The sequence below is a fragment of the Macrobrachium rosenbergii genome, chromosome 6, assembly GCF_040412425.1.
Source record: "Macrobrachium rosenbergii isolate ZJJX-2024 chromosome 6, ASM4041242v1, whole genome shotgun sequence".
Classification (NCBI taxonomy): domain Eukaryota; kingdom Metazoa; phylum Arthropoda; class Malacostraca; order Decapoda; family Palaemonidae; genus Macrobrachium; species Macrobrachium rosenbergii.
The window spans coordinates 3484586-3497377 of NC_089746.1; the positions used below are offsets into that span (position 1 = coordinate 3484586).

Sequence of the window (12792 nt, forward strand, 5' to 3'; positions counted from 1 at the left end):
GACTAAAATAGGCGAAAGCGTAGACTGTAAGAATGAAAGGGGCAACGCAATATTTAGTATATCAGGGAGGGTGTTTTGTAGGATTTTCATTGAGAAAAAAGATGATGGAACTATCATGGTAGAAAGGGGTTATTTCGGTTTAGATAACACAGAATCTATTTTCGACAGGAATATGAATCGCTGAGTAGATATCAATTATGAACTCTCTTGATTGCTGAGTGAATAATGTCAATGAATTATATATCAACCCCCAGAGACTCAGGTTGCTCTTCTGATCAGGGCAGATGAAACTTGACGTATAGAACTCCATTTGTGTAGAAGTCATTCCTAAGAAAAGTGGGTTGTTGGTAGCTCAATGCCGGAAAGTATAATAATGTCGCGTGTAAATTTGACAAACTTATTATTCATATATATGTACACTCGGCAAGGAAAGTGAGGATACAGTTTTTTTAAATTTTCGGACAATATATTGCTCAATAATGCAACATCTGGCAACTTTAGAGAGGGGAGGAGCTTCAATCTTATTGTGTTTGTTTTTTGCTTGACTTCCTACAACTTTCAATCATATTCCACGGTTCTGAAATCATTGATACTTAAATGCAGTAGTAAGCTTTACAGTATTCGTTCAAGTTGTAATTTGCAGCAACAGTTCTGAGCAAAATAAAAATTTTTCGACATAACCTACCAAGTAACCTTACACAAATGAATTTATGACACCACAATGAACGGAATGCTTGCATAATCGGAAACGCAATCTTCCATGATGAAATCAAGAGTTAAATTTGAGCAATGTCCAACGAAAAACGTGTGAGAACAATAAAGGAACGAATGCAATGTTATGATGAGAGAGAGAGAGAGAGAGAGAGAGAGAGAGAGAGAGAGAGAGAGAGAGAGAGAGAGAGAGAGAGTTGCTGTTGTGTAAGCCTAGGCCTATATGTAGAGCTGCTCATTTCATTTTTTTTCTTTTAGAGATTGAGCTACACTATCTTTGTAAAGTATGTTTTAGCAATGGGGAGAGAGAGAGTTGCTGTTGCGTAAGCCTAAGCCTCTTAAGTAGAGCTACTCATTTCATTATTTTTTTTTCTTTTAGAGATTGAGCTATACTATATTTGTATAGTATGTTTTAGCAATGGAGAGAGAGAGAGAGAGAGAGAGAGAGAGAGAGAGAGAGAGAGAGAGAGAGAGAAACTATGGCAACGTCAAGAAACATCCAGTTGCTTGTGTTTTCCCGCCGAAGCTCCCGCGCTGCCCCTCACATCATAGAGAACGCTCTTGCGGATTTAAATAGATTTGGTCAACCTACCCTAGGTGTCACAACATTTACTGCCATTAATTCCAACTGACCTTTAACACCGTGAAATACAAACATGAATGTGTAAAAATTAAAGAAATTATCATTACCTCGTATGATGACGCAATAATAAGCCTGTTCATAACGGAAAACGAGTAATTATTATCGTTCTAATGAGCAGTACTACACCGAGATATCCATACACTATCTTTTAGATCTCTATGAACGAAGTCATCTGAGAAATTCTGATTAGTTCGGACATGCATGGTGTTTTTAAGTATCTGAACGTTTTTGTTTTGCAGATTTAACAAATATGATATAATTTGCATTGTATTTTCATATTCTAGAGTAAACTTGTTTTCTGTAAGAAAAAAATTAAAATTCGATGAACGAAATCTAATGAAAACTGTATCCTCACTTTTCTTGCCTAGTGTACATACATACATACATACATACATATATAATATATATATATATATATATATATATATATATATATATATATATATATATATATATATATATATATATACACACACATGTATACAGTACATATAATAAAACAGAATCGCGGTTCACTCATTTTACGGGGGAAAGCGCCCGAAGGATGGAGCATTTCTGGTTTTCAGAAAATCTTTAAAGATGAGGTTGGTAACCTCTTGCTGCTTTCCATGACTCCAGCTAACGTAGGTACCCGTTCACGGCGGGAAGAGAATGGTTATTATCGGGACTTGCAAATGAACCTCCTGCCCTTCCACCGAGCCATTTAGATGTCATTAGGAATAATTATGATCAGTGAATGAGACAGAGAAAATCTACTGTATGCAGTCGGGAAACTCTCAGACATCACATGATCTTATGAATAGACCACAATAAGCGAGAATTCCCTGCAGTCGATCAAAAATGAATAAAGCGACTTAGCTATGGAAGCATTTGTATTTGTGTGCGTGTATGGCCGATAAGCAGCAACGCTTGAACTCTTACCTTAAAGCTCGGATCCGAAGCGTAGGCATCAAAGGCCCGATAAGACAAGGGGGTAGACGAGGACGTCGATGCCAGGGAGTCGTTGCTGACTCCGCTGTCTTCGCTTATGTCCGATGCCAGGGACTCAGTGTCCGATTTGTCGGCCATTTCTCTGAAAAAGAACTCCGTTTTACACGAAATTTCATGAGTGTGTAAATGATAGAGAACTATGGCCTCTAGCCAAGTCTGCATACGGGGCTCACAAGGAAAGAATGAGGTATGGACAAATGATACTAACATGTAAAACATCTTGGACAATTTAAGATAGACTGTTAATTTTATTAGCCTAAAGCAGCAATGGCACACCTTTTATTCGCTGAAGCCAGTGATGATAAATTTAGGAAGGCTGCAATTCATGGTAAAATTTATCGTAAAAGGTTAATAGACGAGCTAGTTAAGAACAGAGATGAACCGGTTTCCATTTGATATCTGGCACACATTTACGAATCCTTAGACTTCAAAGAGCAAGTATTAAAGGTATCGAACGGTAGTTAAGTGGTTGTCTTTTTCTTATAATAGGACATTTACTGTAGTGTGGAGTATATATATTTGCCAAATTGTTCGTGAATCAAAATTAGCGAATAACATTTCGTCTGTATTTGCATTTGGAGGCCACCACGGTGCTGATAAGAAGCCATTGTTGAAGGCATTATTGTTTTAATGAGAGAACCTTGGAAAGTGTATTATTATTTTAATGAGAGAGCCCAGGATAATGTAAAGAAAAACAAATAACACTAGCAAAGCTATTGATGTCTTCTTGAGAAATGTGTATTGACCAGCGTCAATTTAATTTCATGGCGAAAAAGTACTGTGAAAGACCGGGATTGCGACTTTGTCGTATCATTATTATTGTTTCCTATTTGGTTTAGTAAGTAATCCTTTAATCACACTCACTTGAACTCGTTCATAAAATGAGCGAATGAAACTTGGCGATAGAGGGAATAAAATGTTTGGAAGAAAAAAATCTATCAGTCTTTTTTCTTAATTTCTGACATAATAATCAAATATCTTTTTGACAGGTGGAGCGCACAAAGAATTTCCGAATAATCGTAACAAGAAACAATTTCCAATATTACGATTTTATAGCGGGATTGTTCTCCCAATTTTCAACATCAGGTAACTTTTTTAATATTACGTACTGGAGTATCTTTTAGAACGCGAAAGTTATGTTATTGGTCCTGTGTGAGAAATCGCTTGATGCAAATGGTACTTTTTTTTTTTTCGTCTTCCTCGGTGTTAACTGCTGTTTAGTTAATGGGGCAAGCAACATGTTCACTCTTTGTAAGTGAGAGAATTCTTCTTCGGTGACAGGGCCAATACCAAAGACATAATTTTAAGAGCTACTGTCAGTTTCAGATATATAGTAGTTTATCGTTATTATTATTGTTGTTGTTGTTATTAAATACAAAATAAGAAAAAATATTTGCCGTGAATTGTCGTTTCCAAGGAAGTGTATCAAGTGTCACTGTAGATACCAATAAGATCATAGAAGCAATACCTGCTCCTTTTAGAAGTTCTCTCTTTGTTGATGTTTTTGACATCTACTGCACTTCCCATTATCCATAAATAGAGCTGATGATGCTGTCAGCAAATCAGCATATGAGAATGGATTCAAGGTTCCTGCTTCAGTGACTTGCGGTTTGTTACAGCCGAAGAAAGCTCTGAAAACTTTGAAGATGAGTGGTAGTACCCCACCCTATAGCAATGAAGTGAGGTTTCTTGGATTAATATATATGTACCAGGTAGCTCATTTGGTTCCATGTCTAAACTTCCTAAAAGGCCAGGGTAAAGAAATCTCTCGACATCTGAGAAATAGTATAGTCTTAATTGGGGTACAGATTAAAATTCCTTGGTAAGCTTACACAGAATTCTGTGTAGATCAGAGTTAGAATTACATAGAATTCCATGTAGATCAGAGTTAGAATATGGCTCCCAAATATACTTTGGTGCTTGTATAACTGAACTGAGAAAACTAAATATTATTTGTAACACTGGTCTACATGCATACTTTGGAGCTTTCAAATCCCCCCCCCCCTGTGAGGGGCATATATGTAGTCACTAATCAAGGGTCTCCAAGTCAAGGAACCTACTAGATATGTGCTTGGAGAGCGTAAATCAGAAAAATTTAACATCACTAATCCATGTAAACCTCACTTAATGGGTAACAATGGATAAGTGGAAGATTGCCTCTTGAAATGGTAGAGGATCATGGAAAAACGAAATTCAGACGTTCCAGCATGGATGATCAGTGGATCCAAAGTGCCAGCCATATTGGTATCAGAGGTAATGTACAAGCAGATGCGAAAGCCAAATTCATTATGAAGTTTACTGATATTGATTATTCCTCATTTCCTTATACTATATGAAGTAGCATATCCAGTATTGCATTAACAATTTTGGCAAAATGAATGGGAGCCTTACTCTGAAAAAAGTTCATTGCTCACACTCATTTAACCCTCAAGTGTGATTTTTGTGATATTTCCTTACTGTGGAGCGCATATTGGTTGACTGTCCCTAGTATTTCAGGTTCCACATAAGAAGTTTTAGATATTGGTGTTGATAACGTCAAGGACTTTTTTTTTTTTTTTTTTTTTTTAACCTGGAGTGAAGATTCAGTCATTAACTTTAGCTAGTAGATGATGGGTTTTATACTCCCCCCAAAAAAGAAAATATTGTTACTGCCAGTGAATTCATTGATTCTTAATACCACCCTTTTTACAGATGGTCTTTAGTCTTTTCATAGAACCACTAGCCCATGCATTGGTGTAGCTTGGAATGATGCGTGGCCCATAAAACCGTGAAAGCTGCTAAAATTTGGTGTAGAAGACAAAGGTATGATCATTATCAAATTGAATATCAGTAGGCCAGAGCACAGTTTAGGACAAAAACTCAAAGTTCATGAAGGATGTTGGACTGCATTTGTTCAACTAGGAATGCAAGAACTCCACTTACTTTGGTCTAGAAATGGTCAGAAAAGTAGCTGGCCAATTTATCCCCAGTAAACCAACAATACTAGAAATAAACAGTGAAAAAGTTGCTGATCCCCAGATAGTGGTTGACACTCTTTGCAGTTGATTTGCTGATGCATCAAAGAAATTCTATGACACTCCATGCAGGCTGTTGCGATAGAGAAGAACAAAGTTATACAGGCAAGAACCTTACATGTACATTTCTCCATGAGAGATGTTGCATTGGCTTTAGCATATGCTAAAGAATCTGTGGCTAGTCCAGATGTAACCCCATATTTAATGATTAAATATACTGCATAAAATACAAAAATACTCGTTTAAGTATCATAAATCATAGAAGTATATACTGAGCATACTTTCTGACATATCTGGGAAACATTGCATGAGTTACCTTTTTTAGCGAGGAAATTACAGCCTCTCAAAGACCAGCTACTGACCAATTGCTTTAATCATTGTCTTTGTAAAATTATAAGATTGTACCCAGAGAGTAACCCTTACATTTTCCCTGTTTAATGCAGATTCTGGAACATGCATTTCACCCATGATGTGCTAGTTCGCATGGAATCACCTCTGTGTGAGGCATTAACATCTAAACAACATCGTTTTGATTTAGAAAAGGCATGTAACATTACATGGATATTTTGCAAGACCTCTACAACTGCGATCTGAGAGGGGAGCTACCCCTTTTTATTAAAGCATTCTAAAATTTTGAAGATTTCAAGTATAAATAGGGATGACACTTTTGAAAATGAGTTGTCAAATAGATGTTCCACAGGTTAGTGTAATAAGTGTTCCCCTTTTTGCACTAGCTGTCAGTGGCATGAATTTGATCTATCAGAATCATTTGCAGCCCCAAGAGTGGTAGTGGGAGAAGAGCATCCTTAAGTAAGTGTCAACAAAATAATGATTTTGGTAGAAAAGTGTGGTTGAGGCTCTGCAGCAAAAACTGTTTTCATTTTTGTTGAATGAAGGATGTCTATCCAGATTTATATATGAATGAACAAAGGATTTCTTGTTTTAAAGTAACAAGATTTCTTGGGTTTAAATATGATAATATGCTCACGTAGAGCTCTCATTTAGTTGATCTTAAGGCTATATGTATGAAGTTCATGGACCTGATGAGGGTCCTGTCTGATATCTCCTGAGGAGTTGACATCAAAAGTCTACAGAGACTACAGATTTGTGCTATGTTAAGGAAGGTATTCACAGTTTCCTCTCAGCATAGATTGAAAACCTTTAACACCGTTCGTCATACAGGAATCCAGATAGCCACAAGAACCTTGAGATCTTCTATTGAGGGTATCTTGGTGGATGCAGGCAAGTTTCCTCTGGAGCTTCAATTCCAGCCTATGCTGGCTCATAGGTGCTTAAGATTCCAGAGGTTCCTCAGATGTTTAACAGCTCTCAAAGTGAGGTGGGAACCATTATTTTGCTTATTGCAAAGACCAACCCAAAATACCACAACCCTTTTTATTCAGAGCAAAAAAGATTTTGAATAGATTAAACCTAAAAAACTGTAATTTATTGCCACTCAAATATTCTTCAATTCATCCGTGGCAATTACCACAAATTAAATATTGTAAATTTATGAATGCAGGAAAGCAAGAAATAGATGAAGTAATGCAAGCTTCCTGTTAAAACATGCTTTGATGCAATGTGCACCATTGCAAGTGCCAGTGTTGGATTTAGAGCTATTTTCCCAGATACCGAATGCAGTAGGTCTTTGTGCAGCTTGTCATCAATCATTATTGCAGTATTAAATGCATGTTGGCAGTTTTAAAATATTTTAATGCAGTAAAAAACTATGTAACTTTTGGCGACTCCCTGAGCATGGGTGTAATCTTTAGAAAGGTTTAATACTAAGCTTCCAGTTGCCTTGCAGAGTGTAGAATTAATATTTTAGTTAACTGCCTTGGTATAGAAATTAACTTTTGCTTGGTACCTGCCTGCATAGGTATAACAGGCACTGAAAAGGCAGACAGTATGGCAAAGGATATTACATCAAATGCTATAGAAAGACTGATCCCTTTGCCCCTTGGAGACTTTCCCAGCAATCTGGATGAGAGTAAAGGAGACTTGGAAAACCTCATGGGAAATTGGATGGCAGTGACCAGAAAATATTGGAAATTACCAAGTCATCTCTCTCATGGGTTTACAGTAATATGGGGAACTGCCTATGTCGGTGGAGGATTGGACACCTGTTTGACCCATGGATTTCTGATGGACAAGCAACCTGCCATCCTGTGACGACTTGTTTTGTCCGGTTGACTGTTCAACGTTTGTTGGTAAATTGTCTGTCTTGGTGACCAGAGACATGTTTTCTTTCAGAATGTTGGGATGGCTATGGCAATTTGCTTCTCTCCAGAACACTTGGAGAGTAGGTAAGCTTTAACTCCTTAACAAATTGTAATTTATTTATAAATACAGACTTTACCAACTGTATACTGTCTTGAGAAGTTTTATGATTTTGATATGCTTATGACAATTGAATTTTATATTTGTTATCATTTAGTAGCTTTTATGAAAAGAAATTTGTTTTAGTAAGATTTTTTGGTGATGATCATCTTTGTGGTTGTGACGTCAGATAATCTAATGTTATATCAGTCAATTCATTATGGACTTTTAAAATTTATTAACATTTTATATGATATTTACTTTTTAAATCCTATTAACATTTTATATGTCATGCACTTTTTAATTTTCTATTAGCGTTTTATATATTTAACCAATTTTATGTTACCAGATTACTAGAAATTTTTATCATAAATTTGCAATCTTACTGTCCTCATCACGGTATTATATAACCAAACGGTTCCAGTGCAGGGTGTGTGTGTGTGTGTGTGTGTGTGTACATAGCCTATATATATATATATATATATATATATATATATATATATATATATATATATATATATATATATATATATATATATCATCTCAGTGGTCTGGCTCAACTGTTTTAATGATAATAATATAATATATATATATATATATATATATATATAATATATGTATATATATATATATATATATATATATATATATATATATATATATATATATATATATATATATATATATATATATATATATATATATATATATATATATATATATATATATATATATATATATATATATATATATATGCTATGTATATATATGCACACACACATATATATATAGTCTATATATATATAATGTAATGATTTAATTTTATTTGATTTATGAAATGGTCTGATAACCTTGCACTGGAATCGTTTGGTTATATAGTACCGTGATGAGAGCAGTTAGATTGATTGCATTCTAATAATCTAGTAACAGATAAAATTGGTTAAATATCATATAAAATGCTAATAGAAAATTAAAAAGTGCATAACATAAAATATTAATAGGATTTAAAAAAGTAAATATCATATAAAATGTTAATGAATTTTAAAAGTCCATAATGAATTAGACTGATGTAATATTAGATTATCTGACGTCACAGCTACAAAAGTCATCGACAGCAAAAAAATCTTACTAAAATTAATTTATTTTCATAAAAGCTATTGAGTGATAACAAATATAAAATTCCTATGTTATAAACAGATCAAAATCACTAAACTTCTTTAGACATTATACAGTTTTCTCATGGCCATATACTGTTTATATATATATATATGTTTATATATATATATATATATTATATATATATATATATATATATATATATATATATATATATATATATATATATATATATATATATATAAACAGTATATAATACATGAGAAAATTGAAACAATACCTTTACAGCAAGGGAAAGTCTTGAACTTCGTTGTTTCAATTTTCTCATTTAAATAGTATGTTTATATTTTATTCCATGGGCTTTGAAGACCTAGAGGAATATTCACAATGATGAAAGCATCAGCTTTACATAGCGTTCAAGGACAATAGTGAACGTGTAGTATATGGTTTGTAACCGAGAACACTGGAATATAATGGCGATAAACAGGAGTTCCTTACCTGTGATGATGTGACCTATGAAAGTGAGTTAATCTCTGGGTGTCGTTGTGGTTGGATTTTTGTTGTTGCTTTTGACTGTTGGTGGTGTGGTCGTGAGGCAAGAAATTCCTTGGGTTTTCCATCAGTGCTCTCTTGACATTGAAGCCTTTGACGATTGGCTTCCTGAGGATGACCTTATCACCCGTCTGCGTCTTGACCAGCCGAGCAGGGTTGTTGTGCTTATTTTTGATCTTGTCTTGGCATTCTCCTTTCGTCCCGTGTTGTGCTATGAATTGTGTCAAGATGTTTGACATGGGAGTCTTAGAATGGTTTTCGGAAGTCTTTCTGGTTATATTTTTATTTTTGTCTACATCTTTCATTCCATGTGTTGTCGCTGTTCTGGCTGATGTATGTGTGCTTGCAAAACCACTCTGACTTGGAAGTCGTGGTAGAGTCGCTGACGAAAATTGGCTGTGGGAAGCAAGGGAGTTCGTTGCCGTCGTTTCTGTCAAAACGTAAAATCTTGCTTGAAGGATTCGATTTGATGTCTCTGAACCGACCTGTTGATTGAAAGAATTTTAAGCTATTTAAACCACCTGTCTGTAAGAATCAAAATGATTTTACGCTTTTTTTTATCTATGATTACTTTCTGTAGTTGGTAAATAATAAAAAAAAATCTTTGCACATTTGTACAAATGGTATTAATTTTAAAATCTTTTGTTAATTGCTAAGTAATTTAGATGTACCTCAAGAGGCTATAGTATTGTTTGTTGTCTTTGAAACATTCATTAAAACTTGTACTTATATAAATTCTTACTATTCTTACTAAAGGCCCCTTGAATGTTAATAAGGAAATGTCTTTGGATTACGGACGGAATTAAAATTATGCAACGCGCTGAGAGATACAACATTATTGTGTGTGGTTGGATGAGATTTAAGGCAAAGGAGGAGCAGGTAGATTTTTGTGCCTGGAATACTCTAATGACAAGTGTCTTTGGCTGAGATATAAAAATCATTGGGAACCAAAGAAAACGTTTGTTGTAGAGCCTTGTTAGTTTTGGGCGGAGGACGAAGGTCTGATCCTGTAAATGTCAGTTATCATTGAGAGTGACAGACATTGATTTCTTCGGTAGTTTTGTTAGTTAATGGCTGTGGAGAGAATCTTGTGGATGTATATTCTGTTATGAAACGAACGTTATTTGTGCAAAAACAAAAATTATTTTAGTGGACAAATTATTACAGGCTGTAGTAGAAAAATAAGTAAGGTATAGTGTTAAAGAGCTGTAGAGCTTCTGTAATATCTTAACATAAAAAGAAAACAGAAAATAGGTGCAGCCAAGGGTTCTGAATGAGGTCCATTTGTTTGCGGTTTTGAATGAGATCACATTAAGACAGGTTTTGTGGTAAAATGGAGATAAGATATAATGTATTTGGGGATAGTACTCTCGGTTGGGAATGGGAACTTTTGGACGGCAGGGAGAATTTTTGGCTGTAATCAAGAATAGTAGAAAAAAGCAAATGATGGAATATTGAAATAGTGTTTAATAATAAAAGGAAGGCATGTCCGAGGTACAGTCAGAAAATAGAGCAGAGAATGGCGCAGATAAATAGGAGATGGAGAAGAATAAGGAAACCAAGAAGTGAGTGCAAGTGCAGGTGGGATTTACTGGGGGTGTGATCGATAGTTTTCAGGAGAAAGGAAGTTGTATTGGAGGGAAGTGAATGGTCAAATGGTTCTTCGAATAAAATATGAAAATGGAGAGATGCTGACTAAAGGGTATTCTTTCTCGCCTTGTTCAGACAAGTGTTTTGAAGTGCTTTTAGGTAAAGAAGATTGAAGAAAGATTAAAACGAGAATGAAAATATCATGACTGCTTTTAAGGTAAATGTCGAGGTAACAAAGGCCATCTAAAGTTGAAGGGCAAAGATACACTTTGAATGGAATGCGTGTATGTAGCCCCGCTTTGCAACCAGGATGTAGATGGTGGGAACCATCATCAACATGAAACGAACGAAGACAAAACTCGTGTTCGCCTCCGGGACTCCAAATGCAACATCTACACAAATATTTAAAGGGACAAGTTTTCATCTTGTTAATGCAGTTGTATTGGCCTCATTTATTCCTGTAACTTTTACCATTGTCATAATCACCTTAATATTCTCATTGGTTTTTCCTTACATACATGGCTGATTGCATGTAGGGGAGAGAGAGAGAGAGAGAGAGAGAGAGAGAGAGAGAGAGAGAGAGAATTGAAGTGAATTGAATATAGAATTTAGGCCAAAGGCTAAGCACTGGGACCTTTGAGGTCATTCAGCGCTGATACGGAAATTGACAGTAAAAGGTTTGAAAGGTGTAACAGGAGGAATACCTCGCAGTTGCACTGTGAATCAATTGTTAGGAGAGGGTGGAAAGTAAGATGGAAGAAGGAGAATATGAAACGAGGTACAGTAAAAGAAAAGAAGGGGGTTGCAGCTAGGGGCCGAAGGTACGCTGTAAAAAACCTTAAGTAATGCCTACAGTGCACCGCATGAGGTGCACTGACGGCACTACCTCCTACGGGGAAGAGAGAGAGAGAGAGAGAGAGAGAGAGATTATACAGTATGATTTTCTCGGTATCATGACCTACCGTTAGAACACTATAGACGCAAATAAGACGAAAGAGACTGATGGACTGAACTGACGACCTTGAACAAACTTCTCAGAACTGGAGCGAGAGAGACTGACTGACTCCCATAAACTGAACATTCCAGCAATTGTCAAGGACGCAGAGAGAGAGAGAGAGAGAGGGGAGGGGGACCCGCCGGCTGATTAGCTGGCTGACTTGATTATCCTGGACTGACACCACAACAGCCACAATCAGTGCAGAGAGAGAGAGAGAGAGAGAGAGAGAGAGAGAGAGAGAGAGAGAGAGAAAAGATAGCTATTAGGATTTACGGCAGAGTTGGAGATCAAAATCTTCATGATCTCATCAAAACTTATCATGAAAAACCAATTCGGGCATGTAGCCCGTAATCGGCTAAGTTACACTCTCAGAATCTAGGAATGCAAGGACATTGCGAATCTCCGAGTTTTCGTAGCATGTGTTAAAATAGATTAACCTAATTATATGAAAATCCTACCGAGTGGTTTCAAGTAATTTGCTCCCATGCATTGTGAGAGCTGGAGATGATAGGGTGGTAAAATCATGTTTAATTCGGAGGTGAAGTGTCCAGTGTAAGGAAGAAAAAGCTGAAGTACTACTGGTTATAAAGTGTGTGTTAATACTGAGCTGTTGTTTTGAGTTTGTACTTTATTAATTGTGAGCAGATAATTGTCATTAACAAATCACGTTTTTTTGTCAGTGCACTGATTTTTTTTTTTTTTATGAAACGAAGATATGATTAGAAAGCTTGCAGCCTTTTCCAGTTCAAATGATAATCTGAATCCCCCATTGCTTTTTAAATTAACTTCATTGATCGCCAAAGAAATTGGGTAAAATCACTGGTATATATAAATTATTTTGCACGTTACCGTAATTATGT

The 12792-nt window shown here is 35.6% G+C and overlaps 2 protein-coding genes across 4 annotated transcripts in view; one reads left to right on the forward strand and one right to left on the reverse strand.

Moving 5' to 3' along the window:
- Window positions 1–12792, forward strand: part of MCU (mitochondrial calcium uniporter) — a 617067-nt gene that overhangs the window by 354254 nt on the left and 250021 nt on the right. The window lies entirely within an intron of this gene.
- Window positions 1–12792, reverse strand: part of LOC136839116 (uncharacterized) — a 108382-nt gene that overhangs the window by 7338 nt on the left and 88252 nt on the right. The window contains 3 exon segments of the mRNA XM_067104774.1: window positions 2276–2426; window positions 9292–9741; window positions 9743–9830. Of these exon segments, the coding sequence (XP_066960875.1) occupies window positions 2276–2426; window positions 9292–9741; window positions 9743–9830 (689 nt within the window).